Source organism: Poeciliopsis prolifica, unplaced genomic scaffold (assembly GCF_027474105.1).
Source record: "Poeciliopsis prolifica strain line A6 unplaced genomic scaffold, Auburn_PproV2 SCAFFOLD030, whole genome shotgun sequence".
NCBI classification, from domain to species: domain Eukaryota; kingdom Metazoa; phylum Chordata; class Actinopteri; order Cyprinodontiformes; family Poeciliidae; genus Poeciliopsis; species Poeciliopsis prolifica.
This window is the reverse complement of record NW_026562405.1, coordinates 4565209-4582008: the sequence shown is the minus strand read 5'-3', so window position 1 is coordinate 4582008 and position 16800 is coordinate 4565209. Positions and strand designations below refer to the sequence as shown.

The window sequence follows — 16800 nt, the reverse complement described above, 5'->3', positions numbered from 1 at the left end:
CACTCTGAGGTTTCACGGATGTTTTTAAAGCGCAGTAGTAAATTCCAACCGCGTGGTGGCGCTGCTGGAGCAGGATCCGGACAGAAGGCATCTGTTCTGAGGAAGACTCTATTTTATTTATTTTTTTGTCTTCAGCATGTCCCCAGCTTGATTCATCGGTTGACCTGGTTTCTGATTAATCTTCTCAGCTTTATATTTTGATGATTACCATCATCAAACTTGTTGTTAATCATTACACATCAAATATGCTGGTTAATATTCCCGTTATTATGGTTCAAAAGCGAATAAACAAGTGGGGGTTTAGTCTTGATTTAAAAGTACTCAGTGTTTTTGTTGCTTTGCAGTTTTCTGGCAGTTTGTTCCAGACTTGTGGTTTGTAGTAGCTGAATGCTGCTACTCCATATTTGGGTCTGGTTCTGGATGCAGAGCAGAATCAGAACCAGAAGATATGAGAGGTCTGGAAGGTTGCTATAACAGCAGCAGATCTTTAAGCTGTTCAGTGATTTATAAACTAACAACAGTGTTTTAAAGTCTATTTTCTCAGATCACCCAGTTCACTGGGTGATCTGAGTGACAGTCAGCCTTCTGTCACTGGGTGACAGAAGGCTGACTGTCTAACTGTTTAAGGTTCAGAACCAGATTTTAGGGCTGATGTCCAGTTTCTAGCGGTAATAACTGAAGCTGCATGACTCTATTTCGTTCCTCTTTCGGCCCACAAAAATAGCGTTAGTTTTGATATTTCCAGTATTTTTATGCAATGTCTCTAAATTTTAAAGTATTATGAATAAAAAAATGTATTAGTTAGTTCACAACATCCCACTTTATTGATAAGCATAATAGCTTAATTAAAAAATTTTATTAGTTGCTTAATTTGCCTTTAACCTTGCAGATTTAGTAGACGGTTCTCTAATGTGCTGCAGCAGCCACAGAGCTGCTGGGGTTGTTGTTGTCAGACAGGATGGGGGTGGGGGGTGGTAGCTGTGGATCAGATTACAGCAGCTATAACGAACCGGACTGAACCATCATCGGGCTGAAGGGGGAGTTACACTCTCTGCTGGAGACAAACAGCTCCATCCGTCTGGGTCCAGAGATCCAATTCTCAGCAGATCCACTCAACCTTTGACCTTCTGTCATGTTCAGAGGGTTAAGCCTCAACCGGAGGCGCCTGAAGGCACCGCCCCCTCTCTCTCCAGGAAGTGGACCGGTCCAGCTCTTTATGTTGGCTGTGAGGAGGAAGAAACACATCCAGTGCTGTCAGAGCAGAGAGCATCACACTCCCTGACCGGACTCCAGGCAGCCCGACGTTCCCTGAACGCCTCATCACTTCACTGCATTCACTCTGCACCCGATCCAGCAGCTGATCCAGCCTTCAGACAGGAGAAGAAGAGACATCAGGGGGGCAGAGAGTCAGATCAGCAGGCAAGCTGCTGCTGCAGGCGGAAGAAGAGCGGGCGATGCACCAGCCAAAGCCAGAGGTCAAGAAGAAAAGAGCCAGAGTGGTGAAAAGGTAGAGCGACAAAGAGGTGGCTCAGCCGTGATCTGAAGCAGAAGCGATGTGAAGCAGGAGGAGGCGAGAAACATAAGAAATGCTCTCAGAGATTATGTGTAGGAGGATCTTCCAGCAGCAGAGGCGGCAGGACGAGAAGCTGAAGGAGGCCGAGGTCCGCAGGAAGAGCGGCGAGACTCCAGGCTGGACGGCCGGCTGGACCAAGAGCTGCAGCGGCCGCCTGCAGAGCCGGAGGCAGGGGGGGCCCAGGGCGCGCCTTCCCCGCCACAGGCCCCGCCCCCATCGCTCGCAGCGCCCCCGCAGGTCGCTGCGGTCCCTGCGTCCGGTCAACATCCAGGGCAAGGGGGCCCGGGGCATGCAGGCCCCCCAGAACACAAACCAGTTTCTGATGCAGGAGAAGTACCAGATGCAGCAGCTGCGCTCCGACTCGGTGGGTGGCGACAGCGGCTGCAGCTCCGACAGCGACCTGGAGCTCACTGACATGGACTCATACCTGGGCGTCCTGGAGAACGCCAGGGGCGGCCTGTTGGACGGCCCCGAGCCGCCGGCGCCGCCAGGACCGCCGGAGCTGCGCATGTTCCTGCAGGAGGACAGCGTCCAGTACGTCCCCTCGGAGGACGACTTGCAGCTCAGTCACAACTTCATGCAGAGAGACTTCGCTCAGTTCTGCGATTTCCTGGGAGCGTGAGGACGACCTTGTGACCGTAGGAGGCGCTGTTGCATTTTAACGCAATGCTTAAAAACGCAAACGCAAAATAATACAAAAAAGCCAAACAACAAATAAACAATAATATCTGATCACTAATATTATAACTACCTTTGATAATATTTATGTAGACCTGTCACAAAAACAATTTTGCTGGATGATAAATTGTCCTAGAAGTTATTGCGATAAACGACAATATTGTTATTTTAAAGCCATTTTCAAGTATTTCAATGCTAATGGGAAAAATAATGCAAGGACACATTCTCAAAGATTAAATTCTAATGAATATTTAACACCTGAACTGAAATACATTTTAAATATCCAAAATACACAAACAAAACAACAGAAACAGCATATGATTTATGAAGTGTGTAAAAATTATTGTCCTTCATTAAAGGACAATATTTTATTACAGTTACAGTTGGCTAGTTTCTGATAAGAGGTTTTATATTCAGTGACTGGATTCCCTGACAGTCATAATACTTTGGGCTCTTTTTTTTCCCCCTTTTGCGTTTGTTTCCACTTACCCTGCAGAGGTTACGCTGTTGTTAAAATGCAACAGCTCCTCTTATGGTCACAGAAGATGTAACACCGTCCAGTTTACTGTCCTCAGAAAGTCAGAATCTGACCAGACTCCAACAGAACCGGACAAAGATGGAGCTGGGTTATTGTTTTCAACCATTTTTATTTGTCTTTGTCCTGTCTTTGCCGTGGACATTTGGACATAAACATCTCAGTTTTCTGTCTCTTGCTGTTGAACACAAAAAGAAATGGTGGGCTTGAGCCAGGACGGCCAATCAGCATCCAGCTGGGCAGATTAGGCTCAGATGATTGGCCGATGAGAACTCTGTGAAGCTTTTTACTGTATGCAGAATAAAAATAAATAAATGTTTATTATGACTAACTTTATGGATTTACATGAGTATAAATGATGAATTATTACAACAATAAAATTTTAACATTTCTCATAAAACCAGTTTTAGAGCTTTAAAACTCCCAAATCTTCAAACTCAAGACATTTGACACTGCATGATGATTGGAGAGTAGTAGGAGAAAGTGGCAGAGTGAGAAAAAGAAAATGATCTGTTGTCCCAGCAAGCAGAGAGGTCCTGCCAGCAGCAGCACACACACACACACACACACACACACACACACACACACACACACACACACACACACACACACACACACACAGTGACCCAGGCTCTGTTTGTTCTGCTGCTTATCTTATCTCGTTCTAAGACTCAGGGTCTCCCTCCGCTGCAGCAGTCGTGTCCAAACTTTGTGCCATGTGGGCCAAACTCCTTCAGTCCTAAGAAATTGGAGCACCAAAAAAAGTATCTTAATATTAACTTTTTGTGCTTTTTGTTTTATTCATTAATAATAAACTAAAGTCAAATTGTACATCACACCAGATAGAAAACATACAATGTTTTCTGCAATTCTTCTGTCAGAAAACAGACCCATAGTTTTGGATTATTTTAGGACTGATTGCATTGGGTTTGAGTAAAAGCAGTTCAATGTTTGTCCAAATGTAAGACCAATGTAGAAAAGCTGTTAAGATGTTATTTATCTGTAAAGAAAATCTTGGTCTACAAGATGAAAACATATATATTTCCTATGCTTATATTGACATCCGGGGCCAAAGAAAATATTTCACAGTGCAGCAAAAGGCCCCTGGGCCACACTTTGGATACCCGTGCACTACAGCCCTGGTTATTTCACAGCTTCTGCTTTGTGAGATGTTGCAATGTTTCCTTTGTGTGTCAGCTGCCTCTGTAGACAGGAAGTGAAGTTGATATGATGAACAAATATCAGAAATGCTGTGTGTGTGTGTGTGTGTGTGTGTGTGTGTGTGTGTGTGTGTGTGTGTGTGTGTGTGTGTGAGTGTGTGTGTGTGTGTGAGTGTGTGTGTGTGTGTGTAACAACGCTAGCAGAGATCTGCAGAAAGACAAACATGCAAAGTTTACGCTTCAGTCCAAAGGTCCTTTCTCTCTGTGTCAGAGCAACTTATCCTTTCTCCGAAGGACTTTTTCCAGATTTTCCTTTGAAAATCAGTCAATATGTAGCTGAAAGAAAACAGAAAAGATAGAAACAGCTTGGAAGGAAAACACAGCCCAGCATTTCAGCTCTGCACACATTAACTGAAAAATCTGAGCTACTGAGGTGAAAGGGCGGCGATCCAAAAACAAGTTGAGGCAGACTTGCAGCATACAGGACGGTTAGGAGGATCAATGACACTCCCACAGCAACACAGAGGTGCAGACACTGCAGAGGTGAAGGATTGTTTTCCTCTAGTCCTAAACCGTGTCAGAAAACCAATCATAGTGGCCTAATCTCCAACCCAGAGCCAGAACCCCAGAAACCCAGAACCCAGTCTGAACCAGGGTTATTTTATTTGACAGATCATCTGTCTTATAGCAAAACAGTCCTGACACAGTGACAGTTTCAACAAATATGTATATATATATATATATATATATATATATATATATATATATATATATATATATATATATATATATATATATATATATATATATATATATATATATATATATATATATATATATATATATATATAATAAATGTTACATATTAAAAGCAGACCTAAAAATCAGAAAAATCTGTATTTTGTTTTTATCACTAAATCTGTATTTTTAGCACAACTAAATAAACATCCACCTCACTTGGCTGAGTTGGCATGAAGTGGGCTGCACTAAGTTCAGTAAAGATTTTGTTGGTCCAGTGTAGCAGATATTAATATTTTTCATGTAAATCTGTGATTACATGAATTTAGTCTTAACCCAACTGGATCAACAGTTTGTTGTTGATCATTTGACCAGATATTCCTAAATTCAGCCCAGTTTTAGGATCTACCAGTTGAAACAACACCATAAAAAAGTGTGTATCTGGAAACACCGATTGTGACAAGGGAACCTCGACCAAGGGAACCGAAGGACTAATGATCACATTTCAGAACATCTGAAGTGAATCACAGCCCAAATGGAAAACAACTATTCCTTTATTTTTTATGCAGAACCTTGAACCAATCAGATGGTGAGAGGTAGTTATTGTAGCTCTGCACTAAAACTAGAAACCCTGGGAGAAACCTCCATTACCTCAGTGTATGTGTGAATGGGAGGTGTGTGTGTGCTTAAGAGTGTTATGAATACATGAAGCTGAAAGGGAGAAAGAGGAGTGGACAGAGTCAGATGCCAAATTTTGGAGTGGAAAAGTACAGCCGTTTGTTCCACTAGTATAAACTTCCCTTTGGTTGCAGAGCCCGGCCAATCAGAACGCAGAAAAACACAGCAGAACCAAAACAAATCAACAGTAACTCTCCAGATCTGCTCCTATTTGTAATAAGATTTATTACTCATTATCACAGATTCCATCCAACATGCGGCTTCCAGCTTGTGTTTCCTTATCCAACCCATTTTATTGTCTGAAGAATTTAACATTAGAGCTGCAGCATGTAACTTTTATAAAAATATATTTTTTACATATTTGTTGAGAAAGTTTGTTCTAAGACAGATAATCTGGGAAAAATATAAACTTCTCTGCCTTCTCCCAACGCTAACTAGAAACAACCAATCAGGAGCAGGAGGCGGGACTTAGCGCTGTTAATCATTCCCATGCTTCTTCTCCCTGCAGCAGGGAGAAGATGCATGAATGCTAAGGCTAGTTGGCATAGCCACTGATGATGGTAGATAAATGGTTCTTCTGTAATGGTAGTTTGTTAGCACATTAGCACATTTGGTAGCTAATTTTCTATTAGCTAACTTTCAGCTAATGTCCAATTAGCTGCTGAATGGTTTCTCTGTTTCCTGGAAATAGGAAGTTTGGAGATGTGACCCTGGGTCACTGCATATGTGTGAAGACGTCAGGGTCAGGAGGTCAGGAAGAAGTTGCACTGAGGTGGTTGGGCAATAAAACAGGAATGTGTGAAAAATGTGTGAAAAACCTGTTCAGCTCATTTGCTTTGTTTTCCTGACTGAACATCCCTACTCTTTAACTTTTCATTTTGGTCCCCTATGTTTTCTTCGTTTATACTCATGAAACATGTTATATCTGAAGAGGAATTATTTTTGAACATAATTTATCTGATACTGAGCAGAAAAGCTAATTTAGGTAATGATAACGACTACAGAAACAATATCAGATTTTGGCCACATACATTCCTCAAGTCGATAAGGTTCCTGGGTGCTTCTCTGGGCACATTGATCTTCAGTTATTGATTGGATTTAAGTGTGGCAATTGAATGGACCATCAAGCAGCTAGTTTACTTTCTTTAAAACAAAGTTTTGTTGTTTTTGATCAGATAATCTCATAACCCCCTTTCATCTTCAGATTCTTCTTAAAGGGTCAGTATTATGTGTTTTCCAGCCACATAGCACCATTTTATAGCATAATTAAGTAACTAGGCTAACTTCTGTTCATATTTAGTGTGACTTAAAAGAAATTTTGCTTTGTAATTTGACACATTGAAATTGGGCCTCTGTCTCTTTAAAAACTCCTGCTCTTTCTGATACTCCACTTTTTAGGAAGCCCTCATAACATGGCTACTCTATTAACCATTTAACAGTAGATGTTGCACCAGGTGTTCGCTAAATACTGCTGGCTAGTCTGAAGGAACTGAGTGGGGGAGGAGCTGTGGCTTGCTAGGGCCACCAAGGCGATTTGGAAAACAGAATGCTTGCTATGGAGATTAAAGGATTTCTCTCACATGCATGACATAATCAAAGCAACACATGTTTTTGATGAGGTAATAACATCATAATATAATGTTAAGCTAAAAAAAAAGTCAATTTCACACAAGACTGCCCCTTTAAATAATGTCTCAGTAACATTTCTTCTATTATATAAAATCTGAGAGTCCCAAAGCAGAAAAATGTTTCCAAATTATGACACTACCACCAGTGAGGATGGGACGATGCTTTAATGTTGTTTCCACCATGGGATCAGTTTTTCCAGTTTGTTGTTGTCCATTTTTGTTGAGCTCGATGATGTCACCTTACAGAATAAGGGCCACCCATGGTGGTTTTTTGCTACTGCACCAACACAAGGATTAGAACAAAACAACCCAGAATAATCTAAATGTAAAACCAAGTGTCAACCAAAACACAAAGAGTCTGGTTTAAATAGCAGCTGTTAGCATGCGACATATGACTGAACACATTTAGTTTGACTCCACTGGTGTCAGTAATATCACTAACTGTTCCTGTGGAGTTGTGGGCTCTGAATCAGACCTCCTGACACCCTCTGGTCTCTGTAAACAGGACCTCAGAGAGGTAGGCACTCCCATGGAGCAGCTAGTGGAGGAGGGGCTCTGTTGTTATTCTGGTAGCATGAGCTCAAAGCTGCTCTTCAGCAGGCTGCTGAAAGTTTCACGGAGCTGACAATCCTCTTCAGGCCAGATCAGGCCCAGAACAGGCCTCCAGGCACGTCGCAGGACACCACATCCGAAAGCAAGTTTTCACAGTTCTGTCTCATTAATTCAGGCACTTCCCACGACACCGGAGCTATCCTAAAGCTCACCAAAACCTACCAGTTAGCCTAAAGCTCACCAGGACACAGCAGTTAGCCTAAAGCTCACCAGGGCACAGAGGTTAGTCTAAAGTTTACAGGACACCACAACTATCCCACAGCTTCACAGGTCAAAGGGGGTAGCCTAACACTCACCAGGACTCCCTGAGTACCCTGAAGCTTCTCAGAACACAATAATTAGCATTAAGGTTTCCCTAGTCTCCACAGCTAACCTAAAGCAGCCCAGAACACCGCAATTGGCTTAAAGGGTTCCCAGTAAGTCATACCTAGACTAAAGCTTCCCAGGACACCACAGCTAGTCATAAAACACATCTTCACTGCTCTGTCTATTGATTCAGATGTTACAGTCTTTATTTCTGTAAGTAAAGCAGAAGTCAAACCAGCACAAACATGTTGGAAATGGATTGAATCATTGACTCAGATTCATGTCAGTATGACAGGACGAGGCACAGTCCATCTCTGAGTCGCATCACGTAACAGTAAGAACCCTGTGAGCTGATTGGTTGGCTGTTATTTTATCTATTTGCTAAATACATCCTGGCATGTGAATGTGACTTCTTTTAGCTGCTGAAGGAAACAGCTCCTCCTGCTGGCTGAAGGCTGTTAAAAACGTTAGTATTCAGCTCAAACTATGTCCAGATGATGAAACTATTGTTGTATAAAGAAGTAGAAAAGCAGAGTTTTATTTCCGGTGCTGTTCATAAATAAATGTATTATCTTAACAAACTCTAAACAATAGTCATTTTACTTTTCTTGACATCTGAAGTTATTCTTTGTGTTCAAATCCAAGCTTGAGTTTGATCTTTGACCTTTGTTTTGTTGCTCAGAGCAGTGGCAGAGTATAAAGTAAGGACCAACAATCAGAGGACATGTTGCTTTACTACCTTCAACGTTGAAGGATTTCTAGTATCAAGATGTTGTCCAGGAAATCCCCAAACCCAGAACCAGAACCGCCAATCTTTTTACTGCAGGGGGTCCTGATGCTCCCGGAAGGCCAGGAAGACACGTCTGGCACGTAAGGCACGCAGCAGAAAGGAGGCCTCTGATTGGCTGGCTCACACAGCCCCGCCACCGAGATCCCACCCACTCCCAATTGAAATTTCACTGCTGAGGATTAGAGACAATGTGGGGAAATAATCTTCAATTCAAAAACTAATTAGATTATTTTGACCCTAAGCTATTTAAGGAGCTCCTGTCACTTCCTTCAAGACTCCCCTCAGAGAAAAAACCAAACTGCTCCATCTGATTTATTACTGAACTCATTCAGCTTTCACTTCTTCACTTTAGTTTATTTACCGTCCAAGAGCCTCAACTTTCTCTAAAACTGGACAAACTGGCTTCTACTTTGGTTTATTGAGCTGGGAGAACTGCAACAGTGAACTCTTGTCATCTGAACGTTAAAATGCTTTGCTTAATTAAAAAACTTAAATATGAAAATTGACAAAAAAAAATCTGCTTTAAAAAACCTAAAAGAAAATGTGTGTGTGCTGTTGTGGAGGACTTAGAAAAAGATTCGGATCCGAACTGCGATGCGGTTCAATTTAAATCCTTTGCGTCAGTTTCCAAGTAAAAACATTTTTCTGTTTGTTTTCAACTTAAGAGATGAATTTCCGCACGATGGGAGATGAGTTGGAGAGAAATGCGTGGCGCCCTCTTCTGGTCGGTCTGGGTGTGAAACGCAGCTGGCAGCAGAACCAAACGAACCACAATTGAAAGGAATTGAAATATGACCCAAAAGCTACAAACTGTCTGAACGTTTAGATAAAATATATCATACATATAATGTTTAGATTTTCAAAATGTTTTTCATAATTTTTATGATATATTCAGTTCCCTAAAGTTGATAACTTCATTCTAAACTCGTGGAAAAAATATCTTTATCTTCCTGATTTATCTTATCTTCATCTTATTTGGATTTATCCATCCATCCATTTTCTGAGCACCTTTCTCCCTAACGGGGTCGGGAGGTGCTGGTGCCTATCTCCAGCTGTGTTCCGGGCGAGAGGCGGGGTTCACCCTAGACAGGTCGCCAGTCTGTCGCAGGGCAACACAGAGAGACAAACAGGATAAACAACCATGCACACACACACTCACACCTAGGGAGAATCTGGAAAGCCCAATTAACCTGACAGTCATGTTTTTGGACTGTGGGAGGAAGCCGGAGAACCCGGACAGAACCCACGCACACACAGGGAGAACATGCAAACTTCATGCAGAAAGACCCCGGGCCGGGAATCGAACCCAGGACCTTCTTGCTGCAAGGCAACAGCGCTACCCACTGCGGCACTGTGCAGCCTATTTGGATTTATAGCTTCTTTAAAATAAAATTGAATAAACAGAAACCAAACAAAACCTTTTCAAATCAAATCTTGAAAAATAACTTCATAATGATGCTGTGCGGAAAAAAAAAATTATAACTGAGATCTGTAACCCTGTGACCGGTCCTAGATCGATCATTCTGATGGTGTCTCAAAGCTGTTCAGACGAACAGAGAAGGTCGAGTCTCTCCTCCTCACAGCGACCTGCCAGCTGACCCCAGATGACCCCAGAGCTGCTGCACACTGCAGCCGCCTTCAGAATGTGGAAAATAATGAGGATTATATTTGTCTGAATGTCAAAGGTCAGTTTGTCCCTCCGTCTCTACATGGACACAGAGACGTCAGTAGCTGGACTGGAATCAGGACCAGCAGCCAGAGTTCAGTGAAGAGCTGCTGATGACGGAAACAGGAGGAGATGAAGACCGGATCAGTTCTTTGTTTCACTTCTCCTGCTTCTCTTCCTCTCTCCTCCTCCTCTCCTCCTCCTCCTGCAGCTCCTGCTGCTCCTTGGCATCCGCCTCCCTCAGCTTGTTCTCCACGTCCTGTGGGATGTCCACCTCCATCAGGTTCTCCATGCCGTGCTGTGGCTCGTCTCCGATCAGCACCTGGAAGGACAGAGACATAAGACTCGACTAGGAGCTCCTACAGACTAGCAGCTCCTACAGACTAGGAGCTCCTGCAGACTAGCAGCTCCTGCAGACTAGCAGCTCCTGCAGACTAGGAGCTCCTGCAGACTAGCAGCTCCTACAGACTAGCAGCTCATATAGACTAGCAGCTTCTACAGACTAGCAGCTCCTGCAGACTAGGAGCTCCTGCAGACTAGCAGCTCCTACAGACTAGCAGCTCCTACAGACTAGCAGCTCCTACAGACTAGCAGCTCCTGCAGACTAGGAGCTCCTACAGACTAATAGCTCCTACAGACTAATAGCTCCTACAGACTAATAGCTCCTACAGACTAACAGCTCCTACAGACTAGCAGCTCCTGCAGACTAGCAGCTTATATAGACTAGCAACTCCTGCAGACTAGCAGCTCCTATAGACTAGCAGCTCCTACAGACTTGCGGCTGCTCAGACCCCAGCAGGTCAGAGTTTCTCACCTGGACCAGTTTCTCGCAGGCGGCGCCAACATGAACGTCTTTCTCCCAGCGGTGGAGCTCCCTCACAATGGGATAAACATTCTTCTGTCGGAGTGCCAGGCGGCCGGTTTTAGTCGCCGTCAGCTGGGGGTGGAGCCGACCGTCAGGAAGTCTGAATGAAACCAGATCTGTGTGTGTGTGTGTGTGTGTGTGTGTGTGTGGTACCAGTAGCAGGGTTTCCAGCAGCATCTTCCTGATGTCGGGGTCCGCTTCTCGCTGCTTGTCCTCCGGCAGATACTGCAGGTCCACAGGCAGACCTGAGCAACAGAACTAAGGATTATAATCTGTCCAGATTATTCTAATGAGGCATTTCCTGAGCATTTAATGGCGCTCAGTCAGTTTGATTTTTCACCAGTTGCAGCCAAATATGTTTAGATTTGGCCTCTAATCTCTGACCTCTAACAGAAATGTTACGTCTCTGTTGTGGCAAACACAACCCAAAGATTATTGCTAGAGAAACTGGCTGTGAATGGAATGCTGAGTGGAAGAAAAAAGTGTGAAGGCAACACGAAAAAGCACCGTCATGTAGAGACTGTAAAGTTGATCCAGGAGTTGCAATAAACATTAAACTGAAACTAATAAATTGTATAATTTATCATTCTTCTATCTATCTTCTATCATCCTGGTTTTTACCAAAACCAGGATGACTAAACTGTTCAGTCTGGTGATTTGGTCTCATCTAAATCATTTTTTGAAGGACAATTCTGTTTTCAGACTTGAAAAGTAATTTTATTATCTGTTTCTGCTGTTTTGTTTATTTATTTTGGATATTTAAAATGTCTTCCAGTTCCAGTGTTAAATGTTCAGCAGAATTTAAAGTTTCTTAATCTGTGAGAAAGTGTTCTTGCATTATTATGTCGTTCCTGTTATTTTGCTTGAAAATGGCCTCAAAACAACAATATAATGGTTAATATTTATAATTACTGGGAGAATTTATCGTCGTTGTGACAGGCCAATCCGGGATTTATTTAATTAGTCTGATGTGGTTTTGAAGGTTGGCGTCCAAATGTGGAGTAGCCTTTAGCTTCACATAAGAATCAACATTCTTATCTGCTACAAATGTCCCCCCAAAAAAGTCGGAATCAAATCAGGAGTTTGTAAATAATTCCCTCTCTTAATCGACAGAAACACGGCTTTTGTTTGATGTTTTTTTCCAAATAACTTGGAAATTAAATCATTTTCTAATTTCCTATGAAAAGACTCATAGGATTCTCATGGATTCTCATCAGCTGAAATGTTTCACTATTCACTGTTTAACTTTTCAAACCGAACAACTGAAATAAATGATCTTTTCGATCATATCCTAATTAATTTAAGGTTTTTTTTTTTGGACCTGCCTTCGTTCTCCTCCTCAGTGAGCTCCTCCGGGCCGGCCAGAGGCAGAAGCAGGAACGGCAGCACGTCCACTGCGTCGCTCAGCAGCCACGCATGATGAGCTGCGGATTACAGCAGAAGGATGTCAGAACTGGTTCTGGTTCATCCTTCAGACTTAATCCAGACGGCGTTGGGAGTTTCTCACCATGGTCGAAGCAGCAGTTCCTCAGCGTGCCGATGACGCCTCCCCTCCTCACCTCCGACGCCTCGTACTGAGTGAATGGCAGCAAACGCTGGATCACACACCTGGAGCAGAAAAGATCCGAGAGTTCTAGTATCTAAAAAATAAATATTCAGATGAGAGGCCAAATGTTCTCTGGTCCACAAAATTCGACTTCTAACTCTGCAACTCACCTGTCCCGGTCCATCAAGAGGCTCCTGGCCTCGGGAAGCTGGGTCAGGTTGGACAGCAGGGGGCCCAGGTAGTGCAGCTTGGCCTTTTTGTTGAAGCTTTCATTGCAGAAGATTTCCACCAGCTGGGCCAGACCGAGCTCCTCCTCCAGGACCTGAGAGAGCAACCAGCAGAGGCCTTAACCCCACAGGTGAGGAGAAACTTCGTCCACCAGACAGGTGAGAAGAGCCCGTTGTCTGCGCAGACGTTTCTGCAGCTGAACCCTGAGACTCAACCAGCAGGGAACTGGCCTGGCCTACCTGGAAGACGGTCCTGCAGGTCTTATCATGGCGGCTCAGGTTGGACAGGATGGTGCAGATCTGATCAGAGAACAAAAACTCTGGATCCTGGAGGTTCTTCAACAGAACCGGAAGAACCTGGACCTCACAGACCAGAACCTGAGGAAAACAGAGAGACCAGCAGGCCTTCAGAGGTCAGAGGTCAGAACTGGTTCAAGTCTCCTCCCATTAAATATCCTGAATATTATTTAATCTTCAGGGTTCAGACTACTTCTTAGTTAATGCAGCAAATTAACACAAAGTGTGTTTATTGAGTTCCACCTCTGTCCCATAAATTAATCTGAAATATTATAATTATTAGTTAAATTAATCTCATCACTACATTATTATTAATTGTTAGCTAACTTCAGCTTCGTTTTGTCCTTCACCTGCTGCTCACCTGGTGCAGAGTCTCATCAGCTGACAGGTTGATAAAGATGTGGTAACAGTCCTTCGCTATGGCAACAGAGGGGTCGGAGGTCAGCGCAAACAGACGAGCTAAGAGGTCGGGTTTAGAGCGCAGGAATCGGCAGCCATCTCTGAAAAAAACAAACAGCGCTGAATCAATCTATAGTGACCCCTGACCTCTATAGAGGTCAGCGCCCCACAAAGGTTATGATAGTTCACTAAAACTGACAAAATAGAAAACCTTTTTGTTAACTAAAGTAAATAAAAACAGTAATTTATATAAATAACAAGAAATATATTGTGTATTTATAAAACTAAATAAAACATACTCAAATTATAGCTATAATATCCTTTATTTTTGTGTGAATGAATCTATTTATTAGCGTTTTGAACTCATGGCGATAGCAAAAATTTGGGGTTGTTCAACAATGATTGAATAGATTTTTTGAAAATTGTATCTTTTGTTGTGTATTCATCACCCAATCAATGTAGACATAATCACAATCTTTTGACCTTTTTGAATTCTGCACCTAAAATTTTTACCAAAGCATAAAAAATAAAACAATCACTATAACTAATAAAAACTAAACTAAAAGTAAGCAATATTTAACTAATAAAAACTAGTAAACACATTTTAAAAATGAATCAAAACGAAATAAAACTGAATAATGAAAAGCCAAAAACCATTATAACCCTGAATGACCCCAATGCTCAGAGGTCAGTGTCCGTCCCACCTGCTTCCAGACAGCCCCAGGATGTACTCTGTGGCCTTCCCCTTCACATCCGGCCGGGTGCTGGGCGTCAGGAAGGCCAGCAGCTCTGCAGCCTCCGCATCACTTAGCATCTTCTCAGCAAACTGTCTGATGGACAGAGACGAAACCACAGTCAACCCTACGTAACTTCAAATATATATATATATATATATATATATATATATATATATATATATATATATATATATATATATATATATATATATATATATATATATATATATATACTTTTAGGAGTCATTTGACTCCTAAAAGTCAAAATACTTAGTAAATTACTAACTACTGCAACTGTGAGAGTAACTTCACTGAATGAAGAACAAACACATTTTAACCAAAAATGCACCAGAAACACAGATCCACATTTTATATTGGAGCGAGACCTCTTGTTTCCACAACAGCTTTGCTGTTGAAAATAACATCCAAACCTCTAAATCAGTATGTTGGCTGATTTAAAATATCGTATAAACTCTAAATTGTCCCTGGAAGTACTTTACTCTGGTAATGTTGGTAAAAAAGAAAAAAGCATTACCAGGTTTTTTTTCTTCCCAAATCTATTTTATTATGGTATTTATTAGCATTATTTATTTTCGGTATTGTCTTTAAAAATTCTAGAAGACTAATTTTAAATTACTGAGTCAGATTTTTTTCTTTTTATATAACTTAAAGATGCAGAACAATACAACAACTCACAATGAAACAGAGAAATTTAACCAAAGAGAAAAAAATAAGTGAAAGACAATCTATAAAAACACAAAACAATACAGTATAAAAATACAGAAATCATTACAAGAAAACTTTCAAATTCAATGGAAATTATTGTTATATTGGAAAGATGATTGGGATTTTAACAAGTCTTGAAATTAATTTGTTTCATTTGCATTAAAAATGGAGGTAACTTTCTAAAGAAATAGCACTTTTTAATGAAGACATATCCAGGATTAGAATAGTTTATTATCATTTCCTATTAAATCAAAACTTAGACATAGAAAATATATCTTATGATCCACTTCTGAAAATCCTTTCGAATAAAAAAAGATGTTTACTTGATTTTTCTTGAGTGAAGCTAAGCACTCCTACTCTAACTGTGGGTAAATATAAAGGAAATAAATAAAGTATATTCATGTTTAATTTACACACAGCTCTATAATAGAATAATTAGTTAGAATTTGCGATAATAACCGCTTCATCAGGTGATGTTCGGTCTCAGGGAACAGCTGATTGTCACCCAGTTGATCATATTTGATTACGTTTTTGTTGATAAAGCTCGAGACATGCAGATTACAATAAATGTTTTGATAAAATTCACCTTAAACTCGCAGCAGGATTCCTCCTGTTCTCCCGCCTCGGCGTTTCTTTACAAAAACTCCTCCAGAATTAAATATCATGAGAAAGAAACCGCATGTGGACGAAGCAGCGTGAAACAACTAACGCGTCACTTCCGGGTTCTTCTTCTTCTGGCGTTACATGGCAAATGGCCGACTAACCATGCTGCCACCACCTGGACTGGAGGATGAACAAGAAATTGGCAGAAAAACAAGAGGGGAAACAATAATAAACTCATTAGATTATTTCGGATTTTTAAAAATGATTTGAGTCACTTCCGTGTTCCCTCTGCCGGTTTTATTAGATTACCAATTAGAGCTCTACCGTCATTTCATGTACACACTGTGAGTTTGATCTCTTTTTCAGAAAATAAATCTCACTTTTTATGCAAAAAGTTAAACATTTCAGTAACATTTACTATAGCAAGCACCAGACACCTGACTGTCTACGCTGGTTCCTTAATCTGCCATTTTTCAGCCTCCAAATGAAAACTTTTTCTCTGAACAAATCCGTCTTAAAAGGGGACCAATGATGTTTTCTTTTAAACAAATTAGGGAATAATCAGCTGTGCAAAACATGTTTGTTATATGTTTTGCGGCATGGAATCATTCTCCAATAATCAAAATTCACCTCTGTCCATTTTGAGTTCCTTTCAGAATAACTGTTTTAGGGTTTCTGTCACTTTTATGCAAATAAGCTGCTGCTGGCCACGCCCCCAACTCATTGTTTACTTACCGCACGTGAAACCAGGGCTGGACGTTGGCTGAAAAACTTATCACAAAATAAGCTTTTCATAGATATACATTTTTGTGTGTGTGTGTTTTAAATATTTACACTGTGATGCTGGTGGTGTGATCACCAGCATTTTATCCAAAATTTTCACTCCATGTTTTTTTAAGCAAATCTAAGGCACACTGGCAAAACCTCAAATTGCTGCTGTGCAATTTGAGGTTTTATGCAAATTGTGCAATGGCTGCTTTTCTCCAGCAGGCATTGAAAATCGCATAAAATCAGCTGACAAGCTCCACTTGCTGGG

At 41.5% G+C, this 16800-nt stretch overlaps 2 protein-coding genes across 2 annotated transcripts; one reads left to right on the top strand and one right to left on the bottom strand.

Annotated features, from left to right (window-relative positions):
* The first annotated feature begins 1075 nt into the window (after window positions 1-1075).
* wu:fb55g09 (coiled-coil domain-containing glutamate-rich protein 1) lies at window positions 1076-3122 on the top strand. Its single transcript, XM_055050178.1, has one exon. The coding sequence runs from the start codon at window positions 1587-1589 to the stop codon at window positions 2193-2195; it is 609 nt and encodes a 202-aa protein (XP_054906153.1). The 5' UTR covers window positions 1076-1586; the 3' UTR covers window positions 2196-3122.
* A 4014-nt stretch (window positions 3123-7136) lies between these two features.
* On the bottom strand, window positions 7137-15870 carry hgh1 (HGH1 homolog (S. cerevisiae)). The gene is made up of 10 exons (XM_055050160.1): window positions 15748-15870; window positions 14403-14528; window positions 13661-13799; window positions 13243-13380; window positions 12946-13097; window positions 12737-12837; window positions 12555-12653; window positions 11383-11474; window positions 11179-11301; window positions 7137-10686 (listed from the first exon to the last, which is right to left on the bottom strand). Exons 2-10 carry the CDS (start codon window positions 14510-14512, stop codon window positions 10522-10524), a joined length of 1119 nt encoding a protein of 372 aa, XP_054906135.1. The 5' UTR covers window positions 14513-14528; window positions 15748-15870; the 3' UTR covers window positions 7137-10521.
* Window positions 15871-16800: the final 930 nt, after the last annotated feature.

Coding starts and splice junctions, on each gene's coding strand:
- wu:fb55g09 (XM_055050178.1), top strand. CDS start 1,587: ATGCTCTCAGAGATTATGTGTAGGAGGATCTTCCAGCAGCAGAGGCGG.
- hgh1 (XM_055050160.1), bottom strand. CDS start 14,512: ATGCTAAGTGATGCGGAGGCTGCAGAGCTGCTGGCCTTCCTGACGCCC. Junction 13,800..14,402: donor CTGGGGCTGTCTGGAAGCAG/GTGGGACGGACA, acceptor TGTTTTTTTCAG/AGATGGCTGCCGATTCCTGC. Junction 11,475..12,554: donor CACTGAGGAGGAGAACGAAG/GCAGGTCCAAAA, acceptor TCTGTTGCTCAG/GTCTGCCTGTGGACCTGCAG.